Here is a 23,605-nt window from a genome sequence, read left to right as displayed (position 1 = left end):
AGACATTACAATAATGAAAGTGAAGAGGTTTTGCGTCTAAAAATTTTTTTTTTTTTAAATTAACTTTAAGAGAAACTGAGCCCTGCAGCAAACAAAATGACGTCAAGAACACAAGTCATTCTACGAAACAACAGTTGATATGAATGTTGTTCAAGGACGTCAAGGAAACCCACCAACATTTTAGAAGTGAAGTGATTCTGTAGTGAAGAACACGCCAAGATGTTTTTCAGCAACCGTAGACAACTGATCAGCGGTTACCAGAGATGTTTATTTTTGGATCACAGCAGATACTAAAAATAAGGGTTCACTTACTTTTGCACCTGAGCTTTACAAATGATTAATTTGAGTCATTGAATGGGCAAATACAAAGGCATAATATTTCTGTCTCATTTATTTGATTGGTTCCTCTATGTTGTACTTTCAGAACGTGAGAAAACCCGCTGAAGTTTTGGGTCATTTTTATGCAGAAATATAGAAAATTCTGAGGGGTGTAAATCCTTTAAAGCAGCTCCACATATGCAGCTCAGACAAGGGTTTCCCTTTAAATTCCCTGTAAGAGAGCATCTTTTCCTGCAACTTAACATTACAAATGTAGCCTGACACACTTGAAATGCCTAATAAGCCTATGTCTAACAAAAAGACACAATATGCAAAAGAGATACAGCAGAGTCACCTCGAAACACAGATATAGTTTGTAACCAAGTAACATAAATGTGAGGACAAGGAGAAGGACAAAACAGGTGATGAGGAAGACACTGACAGAGGTGAAGACATACTGTCCTCGGTGGGGTGGGGTAAAGCTTTACAAGGGAAGGAGAAAATGGAATTTGAAAGTGATCTGAGAGGCAAAACACTGATATTTGAACTGACACACACACGCACACACACACAACCTCATATCTAACATGCTAGCCAGAAGCAGAAAGGAATCCGAGTCAAAGCAAATGACAAAGCCAGAGACAGGGGTGGTGGCGGGGAGATAGTCATACAAGAAGAAAACGGAGGACAGACATGGAGAAACGGAGATAACTCCTCTGACTGATGACTCATGAAAATTAAAACCTTTCTTCTTGGAGACGTGCTTTCATTTTCCCTCCCCGCTGTGATCCCTTTCTTCCTGAGCAGCAATTGTAGCTCCAGGTACGCCAGGTGCACCAGTCTGAGTATGCATGCTGACATGACTGACGGTGTGAGTAAAACCACACAAAGTATTCCTTTCTTGTCTGTTTTTCAGACGCGCACACGCACACGCGCTTTTCGCTCTGGAAGTGTTGTTTGTTTTTAAAAGGATTTGTTTGTTAGTCACACACTGAGTCGCCTTGTAGACGAGGTATCAGAAAACTTAAAAGCATTTCCTTTGGCGTGACTTGCCATAACACCTATGAGGTTGTGCTATGTAGTTCCACTTTGAGCCTACACCGCCAATATCCCACAATCATATTTCATGATGGAAAATACACAGCTCTTTCATGGCCTCCGCGAGGGGGAATCAGAGGCAATAAAAAAAATCGAATATAAAGCCATTTCAAAGCATATAGTGTCGCTTTGGACCGACTATGCAAGAGACCCACGCAAGACAACTTGAAAGGGAGATGAAGGAGATGACTCAATCGAGTTTGGGGTAACATGAAAAGGGCTTTGTGTGTGTGAGTGGGAGTGCGTACGCGCGTCTTTGTGTGTGTGCGTGTGCGTGCGTTCCGTTCCTTATATTTGATTAGAACTAAATGCAAACCACAGTGGTAACACATTTTTATTAGGTGTACAAATACACTGCAGGCTAATAAGTTTGTATTGGAGTTATAATTAAAACAGCGCGCAATGGTGCATGTCTTCATAACTTCGGGCTTTATCATGAGTCACAACAGACCACGGCCTATTGTTTAATAAAGGATTGTTAGGCCTGTGTACACAGAGACGATAACACCACTGACACCAGCTCGCGGGACGCCCGCAGCCTCTCAGCTCGGTCCGTAAGCTGCCGTTAAACACCGACCCACTCGGGCTAACTGTAACCGAGGACGGGCTATTTTCGAAACCGGTGGTTTTGCAGGATCGCCTGGCGACTAAAATTACCTCACTTCAAGAGAAAAGTTTTCACCCACAAACCCAAACAGAAGTTGAGGATCACTCAACCTCTGTCTCATTGCCCTAGGATGTGTTCTTGCAGTGAACAGAGGCAATTTTTCCATGTTTTTACTGTAGTGTCAGCAAGAGCAGGCAAGCTATATTTAAACAACAGAATCGCCAGGCCACAGCACAGAGAACGTGTACTTGAGCAAAAGAGAACACGGTGAAACTCATAAAAATGTACCTACGATGGGAAGATATTAACAAACGTGGTCCTTGCGCTGAATTAAGATCAGCCTCCCACTGGTACCCTGATATATGCTTAAGTAGGACTGAATAATCCACTCTTTTGATGATGCTGGGTCGAGGTTTATAAAGTTTATCTCCATGTCTCATACATTTGTATTCCGAACACATGCAGACATGAAAGTGGACAAATTAAGAATCCTTTGCTCCTTTGCCCTCTTTCTTCTCCCGGTACCGTTTCTCCTCTCTCACTCTCCGTCTCCTGCGCCACCACAGCTATTTACTGTACATGAGTACAGTTCACTGTAGATTGGGTTTTAAACTATAAGGGCGTCAGATTGTGGGAATGTGTGTCACTGCGGTAGTAAGATAACGGAGGGATGAGTGCATGAGGCCGTCCCTCAGAAGTCAGCCCCGCATGCAGTGTTTATCCACCACATATTGAGCAGTGTTGACCAGAAAGCCCCAACGGGGCCATTGGACCAGCTGGTGTAATACTGGCTCACACACACACACACACACAGCCCCAAACACCAGCAACTCCCTCCCTCCCTCACACACACACACACACAGACAAACACGCAGCCAACACACTCATTCGGCACATCATCCTGTGGCAGCACCTTCATTTCACTCCTCTCCTCCACCTTACGCCTCATCAGACATATTATAATTAGCTGTGCTAAGTAATTAACATCCAAATTAGGATGTTCATTTGCATACACGCCCTCATTTGCATATCCTTCTAGCAGCGGCGAGACCTGACATTCCTCCACATGCTGATAAATGCCAGCACAAAACACAGCGGTGCTCACTCTTTTACAATAAATGTCCTCGTGTCACAACTCATGCGCGCGCCGTCGAGACAGAACAAACATAATGTAGTGTCTCCATTAAACACAAATACCGACGGTCGTAAATAAGAAGCCGGCTTACGAAGGTGAGAGAAAGGCTAGAGCAGGAGGTAGAGAAAATCTGTACAGGATGCATATAGAGAGAAATAAATGGGGCTAAGGAGGGGGCCGGTAATAGAGGCACCTGGAATGGAGTGAGAATATGCCACTTTCCAAATGAGAAAAGGCAAAGTATGACAGAAATAAAGATGACTGCCTCTCCTTTTATACATCTCACTTGAGCCGATAAACCTTTGGAATTGAATCCGTGGCTGTGAGGGGAGGGAGAGAGAGAGAGAGAGAGAGAGAGAGAGAGAGAGAGAGAGAGAGAGAGAGAGAGAGAGAGAGAGAGAGGGCGGCAGCTCTGGAAATCAGAACGAAGGCTGTTCAAGCATGGAAAAGAAAGTGAGGAGTCGAACGATGAAACCCTCCTCTCTCCGTCTCCGTCTCTCCGTCTCCCTCTCTCTCTGACATTTGCCCTCTGAATGGCATCAGCTCGACGGAGCAGAACAGCAAAGAGTGATGCAGAGTCAAAGGAAGAAAGAGGGAGGCCGGCAGAAAAGCGCGACTGAGAGAACAGAGGGAAGAAAGGGAGGAGAAAAAGGGCATGAATGACAGTAAAGAGGAAAAGAACGACAGGATGGGCAGAGCACTTCCAGGCAGACATTGTTTCACCAGTCATTGCACAGTAAAGGAAAACCTGACTTGTGCTTCTGTGTTCCACATCACTTTCACGATTTATGTTGCGGCGAGGATAATGCAACAGGACGGCTCCTTTGAAAAGACTCCTATAAATCTGGTCTTGTTTTCAATTTTCCCCTCCCCGTCTCTTTCAGCACCCCTCAGATCCCCTCAGCCTGTGTTCTTCCGTGCTCGTCTTCACTGGTCTGTTTCTCCACTTCTTATGTAAAGGCATTCAGCAGAATCCCTTTGTGTCATGCACACGTTGTGTTCTGAGCTCATGAAACTTGTAAATATGAAATCTGCACGTGAACTCTGTGTGCACCTAGTACAACAAGGCGACGAGCGCTCGGAGACCTTGATCTATTCTTCTTCAAACGGCCGCGCTTCACAATGACTCACAATGACTTATCAGATGTTAGGGAATCACATGACGCCGTATGTTACTGACTCAGGCGCGTTTCAGCTATTTCATGAAAGTGTTTTTAGTTAATATTTGGCCTTCTGATGAAATGGCACACTTGTGACTTAAATAACACATTCAATGTTACTGTGTTTTCTGTACCACATGCTTCTTTTCCATTATACTGACACAGAGTTGCTTAGTATTAGTATTTCTTTAAATGTCTATATTATGTGCGTGGAAAATGCTGATGTCAAGTTACCCGGCCGTTAGCATGCTAAACTGCTAGCTGCCTAGCAGCGGCTGATGTGATCGCTTGAGACACCAAGCGCATTGTATACAAGACTTCCCACGAATGGCCACAAGCTCACGATTTCTATTTGAAGCACAAATCCGCATAAGTCATGAGGCAACTTTTTGCATCTAGAAGCCACCGAGGCTAACAGTCATCAATCTACGAAATGAAAGGCATAAAGCATATCGTGACGTTGATATTCCACTCGTACATATCATGAAACTACAGAAAAACCTCTACACAACTAAACTGGAATATATTAACCGACCAATCACCGCTGTCATTTCTGAAAACATCATCAACACGTCGCAACTCGTAACCTCAGGCCTTATTGAAAATTTCAAGGACGTGAATACGGCGATAAGGATAAAACCCTGTTAATATAAATGGAGCATCTATATGGGTCCACGCAGGTGTGCTATATGTCTGTATATTTACTAAACCAGAGGACAATTGATTACATTGTGATTACATTTTTTTTTAACCCGTAAGAAGGTAGCACAAGGCTTAGCAATCAACAAGGTAATACATTAGATTGTGAATCCATCCATTACTTTTTTTTTCTACTTTCATTTTTTTTTTGCATTCAGGATTGAACATCTCTTAACAACACAAAGACCCTAACAACAGCTTCTCCGTTCTTTATTTTTCTTCTTTCACAAATGATGATAAAAAAAACTGATGATAAAAAAAAAATTGATACTGCCCAAGGTACATCTTTGACTGTGGATATACTGTATGTTCAGTGTCGCAAATCAAAGCTGAGTTCACCATGTTCACCTCTCAAAGCTAAATGAGTCACTGTAGCCTCCACAGAAACAGACGCTTCTCTAGACTCCGTCTGAACCTAGTTAGTCTTCCCTCTGGTACCCGGTCGTACCGAGGTCTTTCATAAACAGGAAAAATAATGATAATATTTGGTTGGGCGCAGACAGCCAGTCAGCTCAGCGCTCTCACTCCAGAGACCCAATTAATACCAGTGTAAACCATCGCTGCCCTTCATAGGCAACACCAGCCATTGTGTGTGTGTGTGTGTGTGTGTGTGTGTGTGTGTGTGTGTGTGTGTGTGTGTGAAAGAGAAAGAGAGGACGATGTGAGTCTATCACGGGGCGAGGATGTGATTGAATGCAGCATCCCGGCCACGGCTGCCTTCCCCGAGCATTCATCGATTAACATAGACACGAATCATCTTCAGATCTCTGGCAAACCGACCAATCATGACCAACAACGCAACTGCTATGGACGTCTTGTTTGTTGTGTTAATCACTTCGAATGCAAAGGGGCCATGTAAGGTTGCCTCTGAGGCGCATGTTATGTGGAGAGGAGTTTCAGCGAAATGCATGTTCCTATTAAATCTTTAGAAACTGAGTGAGTTATGTCCATCACCAGAGTTTAATAACAGGCTGATTTAACAATTAGTTGATAGAGCAACAGTTTTACAAACTAAATTTCCTGGCATTCCCTATTTTATTTTATTTTTTTATTTATTTATTTTTATAAGGATTTGTTGCAGTCTTTTGTAATGCATTAATTGTAGTTTTCCAGGTTTGCACATTTCAAATAGCTCCATTTGACTTCAGGAAAATAGAAATGTTTTTCTCAATATTTTCCCTTTTCTCACAGCAAACGATTAGCTTGACAAATAAAAATTCAAAATAAAAACTACTATTTGCAGCCCTGACGTTCACGCTCACATGTTCTCAAGTAAACAACCAACATGTGGCTACCAATGGTACCTTCCAACAAATTTAACACCTGGACCACTCAACAAACATTATTCGTCAATACTTCCGGAAAAAAACAGTTAAAAAAAAAAAACTGGTTGTTCAAGAAATTTTAAACTTAAAGCGAGTCGTGAACGTCGAAGTTGTTGAACGGACGGTTGACGCTGCGCTTGCCAACTTGTGCAACTTAAACGCGAGGGGAAGAAAAAAAAAGACAGAAAAAAAATTCTCAGTTGAGTTCATTTTTTTTTCCTCCCAATGTTTCTTTTTGTTTTCTATGTTTCTGTGCTCCTACCTTTTCCGCCGAGAGCGCAAGAGTGGCCCCAGATAAGCCAAAAGAGCCAAAATGGGACCCCGAGCATCTGCATGTTCGTCGAGCTGTGAGGGTGAAGTCTCCCCGTCCGCTCCTCTTCTCTTCTCCAGTCCTGGCTCACCCTCCGACAGCGAGCCTGTTCTCCGGTGGCCGACCGAGAGAGGAGTCGTCGGCGAGGTCGAGGGACTTTCACTGGCAACGTGAGCATGGAGAGAGAGAGAGGGAGAGAGAGGGAGAAAGAGAGAGCATCACAGGAAAGCTGACGTTCAAACAACGTCGACGGCTTCCGTATTTCTCATTTCAAAGTTTGAAAACAAATCGCCTGTTCGTGTGAAACGATGTCTAATAGGGGCTACATTCATATTCTGTAGAAGTAAAATGGCCTTTAACGACACGTTTTTACACTTTAATGATTATATGAGGTTTTAAATAAAAAGCCACACTATTGACAACATATACGCACCTTTATGTTGAAAAATGAAACAACTATTTCCGGTATAATCCGGTTGCATTTAGCAAACTTGACATAAGAGTAACAAAAAAAGGAGGGGATGCAAAGGAGGATCTGTCTAAAGTGAGTGTGAAAGTGTTTGGTGCTAAGAGGGGATAGGTTGTGTGGTAACACACACAGGAGCAAGGTGCTGTAGCTAGAAATGACCACATAATAGATGATAATCCAAATGTGAGATTAGGCTGACTGGTTTATGAGGTGTCACACCTTACTGATGTCCAGCTAATTATTTAGATAAGTGAGCAACCGCGGGCATCGTTAGGTCAGTTTATTATCAGTTAATTGCCTGTTCTAGTTCTGCTACCTTTGATAAATGTGAAGAAAAAAAAAAGAAAAAGTCTCAGCGGTGGGTTTTTGCATTTCCATAGAGCTCCTTTCGTAATCGAATGAAGCAGCTGCTGCACTGTGATGTTTTTCCAGCTGTATCCTCCTAACAAGAACAGCACAGCTATACTCCCCCTCACAAATTTTAGTCTTTCAGTTTTCACCCTGTGGCAGAATCACTGGTTTTCTCAAACGTCCACATGTTCCTCAATTATCCCACTGTGCTTCTTCTTCTGTTGGGTGTGGGTGTGCGTTCTGGGGATTAGAGAGAGGGGCAGACCTCGAGTGAGTTAAGAGGATAGCAGAGATAGAACACACACACACGCATGCACACACACATACATATAAACACACACAAAATCAAACACACGGCAAGAACGTGGAGACCACATTTATATTCACATGCAATTAGTTACACATACACCCAGCTGGCAGTTCCCATGGATAATGGCAGCTAAGTTACGAAAAAGCAATGACTGGGGGAAAGATGATGTAGTGAGCAGACATCCTTCTAATTTATCTATAAACAAAGCCAAAACAAAGGCATCTGGATTTGTTTGAGATTTCTTAAAAATATTTGCCACCCATCCAAAGGGCTTCTTTGGTTCTGACTTACTGGTGGGGAGTTTAGGTCTTTATAACTAACATCTGTGGGTGGTGCCCACCAGAAACTCACACGGTGGGATCTGTTAACAACCCAGTACTCACCAGCAACAACAATTACTCTGGACAAGAAACAGGAGTATAACAGGTCATGTAATTGACAAACGCATATTTTACTCACATTATTTTTTTATCACTACAACGTTATTCCTTATCAAGCCAAAACAAGTTATGAATAATCAATTGTTCCACAGTTTATGACTGCTAAATAATTTAAAAACTATTTCTTTCATTTAAATACTATACCCCCGTGGCAATCCCAGCAAATCTTGCAGGTACAATAAGGGTAATTTACCTTTAGTACCTCAATATTATCAGTCAGTTTTATTATTTGTGTGAACTTCCACTCTGCTTTAAGGACCATCACTGATGCATCTAAACCTACAGTCATCCCTGTACTTAACGCTGCTCTATTACAAAATATGTAAAAATGTGACTACATGTATCTCATTGTCTGTGCATCCACAACTGGAATGCATGCATTTGCAGTTCTATGATAGTCCTTAGTGGGAAGAGTTTAATGTTTTTTTCACCCGCGGTTTGTGAAATGTCATAGCAGTTATTTAAATGCTCATGTTCTTTTTAAGTTACCGTTGCCCCTCTGAGAAACAGCTATTGGAAAGGCCATTTCCTGTACAACCATTTTCGTAATCACTTGCAAGTTGCTCTACAGACAGACGATTAGTGTTTGACAGCGCTTCCCCTTTTCATCTGACAAGCAGTTTACAAAAGTGACATGAAAGGTTACACATAGGCGTTTGATGTTGCACTGCCGTAAAGGTCAGCTCATGATTGTACAGGTGACAGTTTCTTCTGAAAAGACACCGTTACCACCCACAGAGTCACAGGGGAGAACCAAAACCGTGTGCAACTGTGGACTGCACCTCTCAAACCAGTGGCTAATGGGTAACTTGTGTTGGATAATTTCTGTGTCAAATCGTTTGCCAACGCTTCAGCACCACGGAGAGCTCCGTCACCTTTACTCATTTATCTTCATCCGCCAGGGGTCGCACTTCTGCCAGGTTTCTCTGCGGAACCACTGAGGGGCAGCTCCTCGGCGCGGGGGGAAGGAATCAGTGTGACACACTGTGGCCAAACGTCAACAATGTGAAAAGGAGGTAAACGAATATCGTCAGTCCTACCCTTAAATGTTATGTATCTGTGATATAATAACTTAAATGCGAAATGTTTTTGTTTTACTGACGCATTCAACTAAATAAGTGGCTGTCGCATTGCGCCCGTTTTATTCTGCTAAGCTAATTAACCACCCGTTCAATGTCAAGAGAGACTGTCTCCGGTTATTCAAAGTTGTTCGTGTTTTTAATTTAAACTGATGATTATTGTAATATAAATAACAATAAAATACCTGAACTCACATTTTCTTCGTCGAGTACGGTTCATAATTAGGAAGGAATAGTAATAATACACGTAGCTGCATCTGTTATCTGTACTTTTACATCTACAGTCTTACCCGTACATGGATTAATTAACGTTTTTTTCCCGCACATGTATAAAGTATGTAAGCATCTGTAAAAGAAGATAAGAAGAAAGACATAATGATTATAAGAAAAAAATATAATATCTAAAGGAAACACAAATGTTTCTGTTCAAAAAAGGAGTAGGAAGAAGTACACTTTAAAAACGAAACAAACAAACAAAAAAATTCTACTCCATAAACATCAGTCTAACTATATGACATAAATACATTACATAACTATCCATCTAAACAATTATTGACGCACATTTGCATAATCTGTAAGATTTCTTATTTTGTGGACATATTTGTATTGTGAAACAACATACTGTGTAATCAGATGCATATCATAACATTATTTATATTTACGCTGTAGAGTTACATATAAATACACTCACTTACCAGTTCATTGGGTACACTGGTGAAAATGAATCTATTCTAATGTAACAGTCCTGCTCTGAATCTCAGCTTCAGGACAGTTTGTGTTGTAACATTGTAAGAAGTGGTGTGATTCAACTTGTGTGATCATTTTAGAGGGTGTAGTGTGTGGCGCTGTTAAACTGGATTTATTTAAACACAAAGGTGATTCTGTTACTTAACCTAGCCCAACGACTAAAACGGGTGTTGACTGCAGAAGAGTAACAGCACAATTCAATATCACTACAAACCTCAGCCTTCAAAGAACGACACAGTTTAACACCTCTCCTGGTTATTTTAAACAAATGCACCTCCGTGGTGCTAAGATTTAGTGCAGGACTGTTTTAGTAGAATGCATTTGCTGTCAGTAGTATACCTAAGAGAGCGAAGGTGCAAGTGTAGGCGACTCACGGTGATAGTCTGGGTAAATGAGGCAGAAAATATGACAGAGTAAAAGTGCCCACATCCATACTAAAAGCCGTTTTCCAAAGCCTTTGCTGGGCTTCCTGTCGGCACTTCCATTTGTGTCGTGCATCTGTTTTATCTGTTTTATCTGTTACTGCAAATAAATTTACATAGCTTTGTAGCAGGTTAGGAGGCTGGTTAGTTTAGTGTGGGGTGAGATGTTGGCTGGAGGGTTTAAAATAAACTAAACACTGGCTGGGTGTTAATTTCCCTCTAGACTCTTTACAAAAAAAAAAAAAACATGGACATTGAAACACTGCAATTGATTAATTCACCACCTTTTATTGTTGCTGGTACTTCTAAGTTCCTTTGGTGTTCCGATGATAAATGGGTAGCGAGGGAACACTGTGGGTTTAATTTTCGCCGGGGCTCACATGTATTCGTGAGTTGCTGTGGGATGCAAACAAATGCAATTTAGCTAAGCCGGTGCAAAATGCTGCAACGCTTTTAGCTATTAAAAATCTATGATCGCACAACCTGTAGAACGTTTGAGAGGAGCTCTCTCTCTCTCCCACTTGTTTATTTTCTCAAGTGCTGCTACCATTATCTGAATTACATGATCTGATTTACACTTCATCTACTTTACTTCAGGGTTCTTGGAACACACCACTTTGAGGGAGTTAACCAAGATGGCCACCTGCCGGGTTCCACTAGTCTTGTTGGCCTGTGGCTCTTTTAATCCAATCACCAACCAACACATGAGGTTGTTTGAGCTCGCCAGAGACCACATGCACAGCACAGGTCAGATCCGGACATCCCAGACATTGTGTCGTCTGGTTGGTCGGGTTTTATTTGACAAATAACGTAAATGTATACGAATTTTGAACAGATTCATAGTCTTGGTGGTAGTTGTAAAATGTGACAATATCTACGGACGATTTCAACCCAACTCTGCAGCTCTACAGAAGCCGTTGCTTTTATTTTATGGACGACAACTTTACTGTTTGAGTCAGTCTCACTACTCTCATTAGCTTTGTTTATAGCTGCCGCAGCAAACAGAGCCTTACGGCGCCAAATAACAGACGTGCAAAGTTAAAAGACTTGCTGAAGACAAAATGAACAAACAAAAACACAGATATTTGCTGTACAGGCTGGTTAATTGTAAAGTAGACTGCGTGTTTGCAGGGTGTATAAGCAGAGAGCACAAAGACTGTCGTAGCTGCTTTCATGGCTCAACATCCTTTGTCAAACTGCAGTTTGTAAAAACAGTTGTATAAACAATATTTAATCTTATTTTTATTTTATTGATTTATTCACTGATGGCCGCTATTCCGCTCCGACACTTGTCTGGATAAATCTCTCTCTAGCAGTGGTGGAATAAGTATTCAGGTAATTCAGCAAAACATCCAACACAGTAACAGAAGTTGTGCATGAAGTGGTCGTACTTAGTTTTTCAGTTAGTAAGTACCCGAGGAGAAACTCTTTATGTCAGCTTTACACATCACCATACAAAGCTGAAGAGCAACGCAACAGTATGGAGTCGACACGTGCGGTTCCTCTTTATTAAGGGCTGCTATGGCTGCAGGTACCAGAGATAACAAGCCTTCCTGCACCTCGGGGTCCAGCCTGAGACCCGGTATTTTGGCAGCGCTGGAGATTATACTCATGAGTTTGCTGATGAAACAGGCAGAGCAGCAGCACAAGTTGGGTTGAACTATACCTTCTAAAGACTTTACTTGAGTAAATGTATTATTGTCTGATATCTTTAATTATTATTATTATTTGTGAAGCTCTTAACAACTCATAAATGTGAGTAAAAAGTACAATATTATGTGTATCATGCGTTGAATAAGAGCACAGGTCTAATCACATGGTCCTAAACACATCATCTTACCATGTGAGTTCCTCTGGTCCTGAGTCAGCTCTCTCATTCTAAGATACTTTGGGAATGTGTGCACAGCACAGCATTTCAATGTGCAGGAACATTAATGCTCTTACCGTTTCCCTTTGACCCATTACCTCTAAGACATCAGCTGACCAGCTACGTGTTAACCATCAGAACTGACTGTAAGCTGTGTGCGCCGTTGTTATTTTCCCGTACGTGCAGCAGTTGCTTAAACATCTGTTTTAGCCAGTGAAGGAAAATCAAGAATTACACACTTTGCATTTACAGTTATAGCTACATTTTTAAAGCCCTTTCTAAATCCTAAAATTAGATTGCACAGTATAAGCTATAAGTAATAGTTTAATGCCCTAATCAGCCCATTTTAACAGCAGTAATTTTATCAGCTGTCATGACCCAGAAAAACTGTGTTAATCTTCTCTTCCCTCAGGCCGGTACCAGGTGGTGGGTGGCATCGTGTCTCCAGTGAGTGACGGCTACGGAAAACAAGGCCTGGTACTGGCTAAGCATCGTATCGCCATGGCAAAGCTGGCGCTGCAGAGCTCCAACTGGGTCACAGTTGATGGATGGGAGAGCCAGCAGCCAGACTGGACGGAGACGGTGGTCACTATGAGGTATAAAACCCGCTCACGGCAAGGTTAGGTTTAAAAAAAATAAATAAAAAAATATCTCTGCTTGAAATATGAACGTCTCAGGTGGAGAATTTGCAAAGGGCTGAATTAGTGTTTCCTCCTTTCGAGTCACTTAATGTCAAAGCACCTCACTCATAATTACAGCCGCTATTACGCAATTTCTGAATAGGTTGCCAGTAATTCCCCGGCTGTTCGCTGTTTAACACAGAATGCTTCGGTAAGGAGATTTTCTTCACAATAATGTCATTTGTGCAGAGCAGAAAGAAAGCTCATAGATGGTCAATCTAGAGACACCAACACCACTTTCTGTCAAACCAACCTGCTGGAACAGCTGTGGATGAGTTTATTATCTGTTGGCAAAGCACTTTGGAGGCACTCACCCATCGCATATCGACGCCACCCACCTGAGTGCAGGTATGAATTAGTGTATCAGGATCCGTGACGGGCCGGCCCTTGACCAAACATCATGAGATTACATTCAGTGTGCTGGACAAGTGTTGGGACCTGATTATCACGATAATAAAAGCGTGAAGCGACCTCGCGTTAGCATCTGAGCCCCAAAGCATTACCTTTCACGGCGTGTTGCATCATGGGAGGTGGAGATGAAGTTCCATCACATCCCAGATTCAGGTTATATCTAACGCCGCTGTAGCCGCCATGTTGCCGTTGACTTTTATTGCATCATGTTACATCCTGCTTCAGCCAAATATTTGTTCTCTCTGACTCCTCCTATTTTTTACAGCAGTAAAAGAAAGATCACTGGGGCGTGCTTTCCTTCAGCCAGCTCTATTCAATGCCAGCCTCTAGGTTTATGTAACCAGGATAAGACAAGATAATTTATCCCCACTGCGGGGCAAATTAAACCACTTAGTTACTGGTTTTAGTCTCTCAGTTGGGTTTTAGATTGGACCCCAATCAGATCTGTTTTTTTTGTTCTTTTTCTTTTTTTTCATGGGGTGAATTTAAGGGCACTCGCCGGGCAGCGCAGGACAAGAATGTGTTTGAAGAGGAGAAGCTATAGGGTGCTGCATGTTGAGCAAATAGACTTAGGACAGAGGAGAATCTGTCTTCTGCTTTATTATCACGGACGCTAACTGGTTAGAAATATGATGTTTGTTTGACCCAACGGAAGAAACTACTGGAAAGATTTCTCCTACACATTTTGTATCCACGTAACATGCATATCATTTCTTTATGGTTTGCATCATTCGCCTCGTTTGCATCTCTCTGCTCGTTTCAGATTATTTACACTCGCTCTTCTAAGTTCACACACACACACACACACACACACACACACACACACACACACACACGCGCGCGCCTCCCAGCTGGTCATCTGTAAGCAGTGTTTACGCAACACCACTGCTGATCAAGCCCTGAAGTGGGCTGTTGTCCTGGGGCTGGCCACATCATCTCTCCCCTAACACACACGCACACATTCAGAAGTACTGGAACAACTGTAAGAAGCTTTACTTGAAAACACTGTTTCATTCTTCCCTTTTTTTCTTTCTTCTTCTGTGAGTCACGGCCGTTTCTCTTTTTCGAACTCTGCATGATGTTAAGATGCTGCCTGAGCATGTTCATAAGAGTGAAGCAAATGACGATACAAACAAATTTACGAACTGTGTATTACCATATAAATGTATGAAAATGAAGTTTTCTCCTGTGGTGTCGGGCAGGTATCATTATGGGCGTGTTCTGAAAGAGCGTGAGAGGAGCATGGGAGCTCAGAGTGGAGACACCAGCCCCCTCTCAAGTAAGAGCCTCATTTTTAAGATTTGCGATCACTTTAGAAACACTTTAACCTCTGACTGCTATCGGGTATTTTAGATTCAGTTGTCATCAGCAGGATTGGCTGAATGGTCAGTACGTCACTTTGGTGCAAACTGAAATGGCCTGAAACGACTCAGCCAAGTGACCTGACCTGCTGTGCGTGCATTCGTTCGTTGTCCCCAGAGGAGGAATCTTAATCCCACCGGTGATGCGCTCACTTTTCCTCTGGTACCACCAGCAGGACAAAGTGTGACTTTGTCCGTTACTTAGGTAAATGTTCCAACGCCTGCAACACTAATGTCGTTCTCTATCTGTAATAAGCAACTTAAAGATTAGTTTTCAAACAGGATTAGTACCACCAGTGGACCTCATGTGATTTAGAAATGTGTGTGTGGCATGAGCGAAATCTGTGTTTTCTGTCAAGCTACTCTCGTTATCCCTAGACACGTAACATCCACCTTTTCGGACATGATGACTGTTAATATATCAATGAATAACATCTAATTTTATACATACACCAATCAGGCATAACATTATGACCACCTTCCTAATATTGTGTAGGTCTCCCTCCAAAACAACTCATCAGAGAATGGACATGGATCTTCTGAGGGTGTCCTGTGGTGTCTGGCAACACAATGTTATTAGTGGGGATCTTTGGGTCCTATGGGTTGAGGGGAGGGGCCTCTGTGGATCATCCCACAGATACTTGATCAGTTTGGGATCTAGTGAATGTGGAGGCCAGGTCGACACCTTGTGCTGTTCTTCATGTTTGTTCTGTTCTTCAAGTTCTTCTTAAACAGTTTTTGTGTCTGTGTCAGGGTGCATCCTGCTAGATCATTACTGTGGGCTAATGTCACTAATGTGTGGTCTGGTCTAGGTGTGTGCTACATGTCTAAGTAACATCCACATGAATGCCAGGTCTAAACGTTTCCCAGCAGAGCATTGTTTTGTCATAAGATGGTCAATGAAATTTACGTCTCCCGTCAGTGGTTTTAATGTTGTGGCTGGTCGGTGTATACCGCATGCGTGTCATCCATCTCATCATCCTCAAGTGGTTTCACTTTTGCTGTGGATTGGTCTCCATGCTGTGTAGCAGCATCCACCTGATTGTGTACCTGCTGCCCAGGCCTTCATTTATAATTGCCAACACTGCCTCCATAATTGTAAAACAGAACAGAGAAGAAGAAACACATGGAGAAAAGAAAATCATAGTGATGCTGATTTATCCTGGCCTCACATTAAATACGGTAGCTATCTTGCTGTGGGTTTCAACAGACATGTCAAGTTCGCATTGGATCACACACGAAGTCCACGGTTATTATAAATTACTTGAGGTCTCCAGGTACTACTAGTCCTGTGTGAATAGGGCTTCAAATTGCTTAATAACAGCACGTCAACGCTGTGAGCAGGCTAGTATTAGCATTGCTGCATGAAAGACTATATTGGATATTAGCTTGACATGAGAGCTTTAAGAAGGCCTGTACCAGAGGAAGGATTTACATCAATCCCACATAATGTGCCTGTGTTTAGCATGTGTAAAGCAGGAACCTCACAGCTCTCTGTGTCCCAGCTAAGAGCAGTTAAAGAGTATTAGACGTAATAAACCCATAAATACATAGCTGTAACATGTGTGACAACAATGGTGGTTATACAACGGAAACAGACCAATCAGTATTCAGGAACATGGTCTATGATTTATTAAAATCATTTACAAGGAAGTGTTTTGGGCCCTACTGATTTTTATTTATTTAACTTTTTCAACTCTGCATAAAGATCACAAAGTTCATGAAAAATGGAGGAGTGGACGGGAAGACTCCTGAGCTGCCATCACAGATGACCCAGATTAAATATGCATTTTGTTGGCAAGAATTTGATGTTCCATGCAATAGTCTCTTTGCTGTTTCCGCCTTTTAATTCCGGTTTGTGCGAGTGATTTGTGTTGATTTTGGCTGGCCATAGCCCGCAGCTCCGTGGATATCCAAGTTGTGTAATTTCTGTTTTGTTACACTCCATCTTTCATCTGCACATCAGCAATTTACGAAATTTGCTCCTAAACAGTATGGCCACTCAATCATTTATAACTGGGCTGCAATTTTCGCAATTTTAGCTTGATTGTGGACCAGCCAGCTGGCAAACACCCGCTGGGCTCCGTCCATGAATTCAAAACAAACACCTCTTGAGGATTATGTCACTCTCTGCCTCCAGAGTAGCTCGGAAGAAGACACAGGACTGAAATATGAATGATTCAGTAAACAGCCTGGTCGTAGAATATTAAGATAAGTCATTTGGAGGAAACCGCTGCAGCCAGGAAGGACAGAAGGAGGGACATTACAAACTAAATATAAGTAGAATTATTAATCATACGTGTTAATTTCTTTGCTTAAAATTAATCATGTTGTAAAGTCGCATCTGCATCTGTTTTGAGTATATTTGTCACACCACGATTGCCTCGTGATACACCTTGACTTACTAAGTCTTCGTCTTCCGCCTCTCCTCTCAGATCCGTCTCCCCAGCTGAAGCTCCTGTGCGGAGCAGACTTCCTGGACACCTTCAAGATCCCGGGCATGTGGCGGGACGAGCACGTGGAGGAGCTGGCCGGGCATTTCGGCCTCGTCTGCGTCAGCCGGGGGACGCTCCAGCCCGAGCGGGCCGTGCACGAGTCGGACACGCTGTCCCGCCACGCGGGCAACATCTTCCTCGTGAGGGAGTGGGTGCGGAACGAGACGAGCGCCACAGAGGTCCGGAGGGCGCTCAGACGAGGCCTGAGCGTGAAGTACCTGGTCCCGGACCCCGTGATAGACTACATTCACCAGCACGACCTCTACACGGAGGACAGCGAGAGGAGGAACGAGGGCTCGGTGCTGAGGCCGCTCGTCAAACAAGCGCAGCGGCCGGTGAAGAGTTTAGAAGACTGAGAGAGCTTCAGGGAACGGAAGCTCTGTTTACTTCCTGCTGTGGGGAAGCTGTTTTATACATCCGGCCTGCAAAGAAACACATTTGGTCTAAAACGTGTCTTCCAGCCGTCACTTATTTTCAGTAGAAAGCGTCTACCCACGCTGTGCTGTCTTTTGATTCATGAGCCTCATCCTTGTGCCACTGTGTCAGTTGCAGTAGTTTATTAAAAGTTTCTCACCCCGTCTAGTTTTACATAATAAAAGCATTTGTATTTTGAAGTGTTTTGAGCCTGATTTATGTTTTCTTTTTCTCTGCAACCCAAATCCCACCTGCAGAGACGCTCATCTGTGCTAAGAAGGTTCTGGTTTCTTGACAACGTTCAAATATATTTATTTGAGGATTAAATTGTCTTAGAGGACTGCAACAATAAAGCCTTCTCTTTGTCTTTGTGCCTGGTGTTTACACTCCGCTGCAGTCCAGCAACCTTTATCAAGAGACAAAGAAAAGCCTTCAGTGGCATTAACATATAAATTAAGAAACAAAACACTAGAGAACTGGATCCTATGAAAATAAATTTGACATTAAAAACACCTGTTTGGAGAGCAGACAGGGTGAGAAGTATCGAAACATCCAACTGTCTTCCTCTAAAAAGTGAATTATTCAAATTTTAACATGAAGGTCTGTTTAAAAGCCTTTTCCACGCTACCAGGATTAGATTAAGATTCTTGTGTAGAAATACTGACTCTATATGTATAACAAGCAAACAGCCTATAACATATCCACCTATGTCTATATACACCGATCAGCCACAACATTAAATTTAATGTCCTGCTGGGAAACCTTTGGACCTGGCATTCATGTAGACATGTACCACCCACTTAGACCAGACCCCCCCATAGCAATGACACTCTTTGATGGCAGCAGCCATCCCCAGCAGGATGCAGCCTGAAACACACAAGGCACAAGGTGTCGACCTCCAGATTCACTCGATCCCAAAGTGTCTGTGGGATGATCCACAGAGGCCCCTCTCCTCAACCCACAGCGCCCAAAGACTAACAACATCCCATTTCCAGACACCACAGGACACCCTCAGAAGACCCGCGTCCATTCTCCGATGAGCTGTAACTGTAAACATAAATGTCAATGGTACACATCGTTGCCATTCTATCTAGGATACCAAGTTTGTAGTCGCAGACTGTAATCTGCACGCTTATTTCCTTCACATCCGTGTGGGTGCCCCCTCCTCCCGGCGACAAGTCACTCTGGATCTGTTCACTTCGCCCATTATCATCCACGCACTGTGAGGCCTGTACTTTCTCCACCAGAGGATTTAAAGTAATCCTGACAGTTGCTCGGCTACAGGAGGTGTTTTCTCGTTGAGGTCAGTGGAATGAACGCGCTGCTGAAAGGCGTCCTTTGAAAGATGGTGACGATGGTGCGCGTGTGCGCGTGTTTGTGCAGCTACCTTTCCGAGGACCCGTTTGGCACCGTGGGGGTGAGGACATTGGTGCAAAGTGAGGACATTTCGGCCGGTCCTAATTGAGGGTAAACAACTGCAACTGGATTATGGTTAGGGTAAGGGTAAGGATTTATAGGCACTCTGAGATGGTTGGAGTTAGGGTTAAGAGGCTAGGGAATGTATTATGTCAATGAATGTCCTCATAAACACGTGTGTGTGTCTGTGTCATCAGTTCCAGTCAGTAAAGAAGTAAGACAGTTTGACTGCAGCTGGCTCAAAAGAGAGATTATCAAATTAATTGAGTTATTTAGGCGAGGCAAAAGATGTGGCAGAGTGATATTAGTGGGACACTTTTAAATTCAGGCGATTCTGCTATTCTTCTATTGTCCTCGCGTATATTTTTATCATTATTATTATTATTATTATTATTATTACGTAAACTCATATAACAGAGCCTGCATGTCAAATCTGCTACACGTGGCATGATATGTAATTAAGATCAATACAGTGCGGTGCGACCCCCCCCCCCCCCCCCCAATCCGACCTGGGCAACTAACATAAAGCGCACAAGTGTCTCCATGCGTGCGTGTCCATGCATGATCATCACGCAATGTGCAGGGAAAGCGTGAGGATTGAGGGGTTACGTGGTGTCGACCGAACCGTGGGAGGGGAAGAGGGAGGTGCGAGCACTAACAAACAAAAAAAAACAAAAAAACAAAAAGAAGAAACCTGCAGGTAATCGGATTAGAGCGTGGCGGGTTCAAATTGAGGCAATTGACGGCGGTTTGCGCACTCGCACCGCCAGCAGCCTTCCACGGAGGACCTCCTCGTTCACGGAGTAAAGCAGAGAAGCCAGCAGAGACGCCGCCAGCATGTCAGTGGATCTGAACGGGTATTGGAAAATGACTTCCAATGATAACTTCGAGGACTACATGAAGGCTCTAGGTGAGTGTAGGGGGGGCCCTGGAAGCTACAGCCATAAGAATGGAGCTTTTCAGTTCAAGAAATCACTTCATTTTAAACGGGCACAAATAACCCACATTTATGAAGTGGGTTGTGCATTGGTGAATTGAAAAAATAAAAATAAAAAGCAAATCTTAAAATTTGTGAAAATGTATGGGTTTGTATACATCTGCGTCTATAAATGGTTACGAGGCTGTTAATAGCAAAATACGAGCAATGAAGTAGTAGAAATCCAGTCATTTCCACTGTGATCTTTTATTAAATACTACTAATGTATTTAAATTCATTCACCTAAAAATGAAGTCAGACTGAATGCAAAACCCTGTGCATAAATGTGCAAAAACATCTCTTCTTCTCTGTGCTCCCCAATCACTGTTTTCACCTTGCTTTGGGGGATCAGATGTAAACGTAGCCATCAGGAAAATTGCCAACTTGCTGAAGCCTGACAAAGAAATTACTCATGACGGGGACCACATAACCATCAAGACCCTCAGCACCTTCAAAAACTACAACATGGACTTCCATGTGGGCAAGGAGTTTGAGGAGGACCTGGCCGGAGTGGATGACAGGAAATGCATGGTGAGTATTTGGACTAATATGAATGCAGCAGTTAGGAACCCAGCTTGAGGACACGTGTGGCACATATTTTATGGCTGTGAGTCCTGCGGGTACGTAAAAATTTCCTGATGGAGTCCCGCAACGCTGCAGGGTGATGAGCTGACTTTGTGAGAAACTTTCCTCCTACTCATGAAGCGTCTCCCCTCAAACTTTTCACACTCTGGTGAATTGCTGTAATGAGGGCCGATGTCAGACGCTGCAGGGAGAAAGCTGCGAGATGCAAAGAGTCAAAGTCAGGTTTAATCAGATTGTGTCACTGAATACTGAATGGGATCGAAGATTATCAGTGGTCCCCGTTGAAACCCCTTTTTTGTATGTAGATAGGCTGATTATAGATAAGCTATAAGCTGTTTGGAGGGAGGCTAAGAGAGAAAGTCACATGGGCCTGTGTGCAAAGATTTTATCAGAATAATTACTTTAAGTGGGAACACAGAAGACTGGGTGTTTTATTCATCCTATTATAGGCTGTATATTTAAGTCAGTGTGGAAAAACCAATCACTGCTGCATCATTTATTACTGTCACGCATTTATCTATCTCTGTTCTGGCCCGATTCAGACCACCATCAACTGGGAGGGAGACAAGCTGGTGTGTGTGCAGAAGGGAGAGATTGAAGGAAGAGGCTGGACCCACTGGGTGGAGGGAGATGAGCTTCATCTGGTGAGAAAACATCCACTCCCGCCATGAATTTTAATATATGCAATTTGAGCTCTTTAATCCAAATCCAGAATGCCTCTCAGCGCTGTATGTGCAGCGCATATATTTTTTATTTTTAGTTTGTGTGCGACCCTAGCTACAGGAACATTAGCCCGCATGGTTTGATGAGCAACTGTTCACCCCCCGCGCGTCAGGCGGAAGCACTGATGCAAGATGATGAAAAGACACGAGGTTTCCGACGCTCCTCTATTTGCCTGCCCACGATATCATTGTGAAGCGTCGTCTGTTTTATTGCGCTGACAAATCCAACTTCTGTCAAAAGGATCTTTTTTTTCGACGACAACAACATAAAAGAACGTATCCTCTGTGAAATTCATATTGTAGCCCAGTGCAGCCTGTAATGAAAGCATTTACTTTAAAGTAATCACTGTTACATTACCATTTCCTTTAGCTCAGCATTATCAGATTTTCCTCAGCATGATTGCTGCTATCAAAGCTAAGTAAAAAAAAAAAAAAAAAAAAGATTTGGGTTAAAGTGCTGCCAACAGAAGTTTTCCATCATCAGCCATGAAATTAGTTTGTAGTGAGAAGTTCTCATGACCATGAAGCGTGGGGTTGAGTATAAAGCAATAGTGGCCTCTGGCGGCAGAAAAATATACTGCAGGTTAGATGCATAATAAACAACTGGGAAACGGTCTTCATTGAGTGAAGATCATGATTTTCTGACAAACTGAACGATTGTGGATCAAGAAAACTCACGTACTTCTGGATATAAAAATCTGAGCTCAATATTTTTTGTGGATGTAACAACATCTCATAATTACTTAACGCCAGATGTTCTATATTTGCACGTCAAAACTATTTTCTGATATTATGCATCTTTTACCTGGAATGAAACAGCATTTTAAAGCTTTATTATTTTGTGTGTGTGTGTGTGTGTGTGTGTGTGTGTGTTAATGACTCTTGCGACTTGTCTGTGAAATACAGATCTCAGTCTCAGCAAGGCTTCTTGAAATGTAACTTATAAATGAAAAAATGTTCAAAGTACATTAGCACAAAACTGAAAATGTTGATAAGTGCAAGTAGATCAGATAATATTAGATAAAATTTTCAAAGAAAACCCCTCCTTGTCTTCCTTATTAATAAGTGACCCATTGTTATCCCATCTTAGCCTTGCTGCCAAGTTAAACAACTTCTTTCCGACTTTATCTTCAGACTGCAAAAAGACTTAGAGTTCTTCCTCAGCTACAGAAAATCAAACGATGACGAGCTTAAAAGAGGCTGACAGTGAAATTAATTCATGTTAAATCTATATTAGGTCTGTCAGCAGTCCTTCCACGCTTTTGCGGCTACATGCAAAAATGCCAACTTGTGTTTCCATTCTCTGCAGGAGCTGAGAGCCGGAGGAGCCGTCTGCAAGCAGGTCTTCAAGAAGACCTAAACCGGCTCTCGCTGAACGAGACGGCGCCCCCCACCCGCCAGACGCCGGCTCACAGAGACACATCAGACGCGACCTCTGACGCACCGTCCAGCTCTCCTGTGGTCTCTCCATTTTTTTTCCACGTTCCTGTCATGAATATATTTTATTTTCACCAAACACACATTTATATTCCATCAGGACGGTTGAATTACTTCACCGGAGCCAATTCGCATGTAGTAGAAAAGGGGGCAGGTTGAGCGTGTGCATTTGTCTCAGGGTAGGTGCTTTGATTCACAGGTTTAGATGTGCTGGACGCGTGCACGCCGCTGACTGTAGCTGATCTGATGACGGGTAAAGCAAAGCACTGAAACGAAACGGGGAAACAGTGAGACCTGGTTCGGCTGTAAACGTATATTGGCCACGATGTATGTAAATATTCCTCCCGATACCTTTGGAACTGTGCCACTGATGCTGAGATGAAACAATCAATAAATGAAACTGTTCTCAACCGTGCGTGCTTTGTTCTGTTTCTGCTCCCGTTTGTCTGTGAAGGCCTCTCCAGCCAAGTGCATCTGAGGGCCTCTACTTGTGAATGAGCCAGACCACTGGGCCCACGCTGCGTCCTCCCTTTGTGCACCGCCGTTACCAATTAAAGTGTCCGACTCGCTTGCTCATACTTCTCCGCCGCTGCCGTGCCTCATGCTGCTACGCCCAGCCACCGTCCTGGCGTCTACCTGCCGGCTCTGTTTATTTGTGATTCCCCAGGGGTGGGGGGGTGGTAGTGGGGGGGTTCTCATTGATTCCTACTGGCTCTTGCTTTGAGTGGATGAAAGATGATGCTCTCAGGGAGGGTTTGAAGCTGAGTCTGA

General features: G+C 43.1%; 3 protein-coding genes across 5 annotated transcripts in view; 2 read left to right on the top strand and 1 right to left on the bottom strand.

The window, feature by feature from the left end:
* Positions 1-6,848, bottom strand: part of clstn2a (calsyntenin 2a) — a 141,909-nt gene extending 135,061 nt beyond the window's left edge. Inside the window, exon 1 of the mRNA XM_047590301.1 lies at positions 6,605-6,848. Coding sequence (XP_047446257.1) covers positions 6,605-6,830 — 226 coding nt within the window. The 5' untranslated portion in view covers positions 6,831-6,848. The remainder of the gene's footprint in view (positions 1-6,604) is intronic.
* Positions 6,849-9,165: 2,317 nt separating this feature from the next.
* Positions 9,166-17,898, top strand: nmnat3 (nicotinamide nucleotide adenylyltransferase 3). 3 transcript variants are annotated; one of them, XM_047590304.1, is made up of 5 exons: positions 9,166-9,238; positions 11,068-11,217; positions 12,750-12,933; positions 14,631-14,707; positions 17,225-17,898. In XM_047590304.1, the coding sequence occupies exons 2-5, from the start codon at positions 11,106-11,108 to the stop codon at positions 17,638-17,640; spliced, it is 789 nt and encodes a 262-aa protein (XP_047446260.1). In that variant the 5' UTR covers positions 9,166-9,238; positions 11,068-11,105; the 3' UTR covers positions 17,641-17,898. The 3 variants fall into 3 exon arrangements, with proteins under 3 accessions (XP_047446260.1, XP_047446259.1, XP_047446261.1); XM_047590303.1 differs by lacking the exon at positions 14,631-14,707; XM_047590305.1 differs by lacking the exons at positions 11,068-11,217; positions 14,631-14,707 and having other exon boundaries at positions 9,180-9,238.
* Positions 17,899-19,811: 1,913 nt separating this feature from the next.
* LOC125011212 (retinol-binding protein 1-like) lies at positions 19,812-23,244 on the top strand. Its single transcript, XM_047590307.1, has 4 exons — positions 19,812-20,024; positions 20,443-20,621; positions 21,218-21,319; positions 22,707-23,244. Exons 1-4 carry the CDS (start codon positions 19,952-19,954, stop codon positions 22,755-22,757), a joined length of 405 nt encoding a protein of 134 aa, XP_047446263.1. The 5' UTR covers positions 19,812-19,951; the 3' UTR covers positions 22,758-23,244.
* Positions 23,245-23,605: the final 361 nt, after the last annotated feature.

The sequence above is a fragment of the Mugil cephalus genome, chromosome 7, assembly GCF_022458985.1.
Source record: "Mugil cephalus isolate CIBA_MC_2020 chromosome 7, CIBA_Mcephalus_1.1, whole genome shotgun sequence".
Lineage (NCBI taxonomy): Eukaryota > Metazoa > Chordata > Actinopteri > Mugiliformes > Mugilidae > Mugil > Mugil cephalus.
The sequence above is the reverse complement of the archived record's forward strand: the minus strand, read 5'-3'. Positions and strand labels throughout refer to the sequence as shown.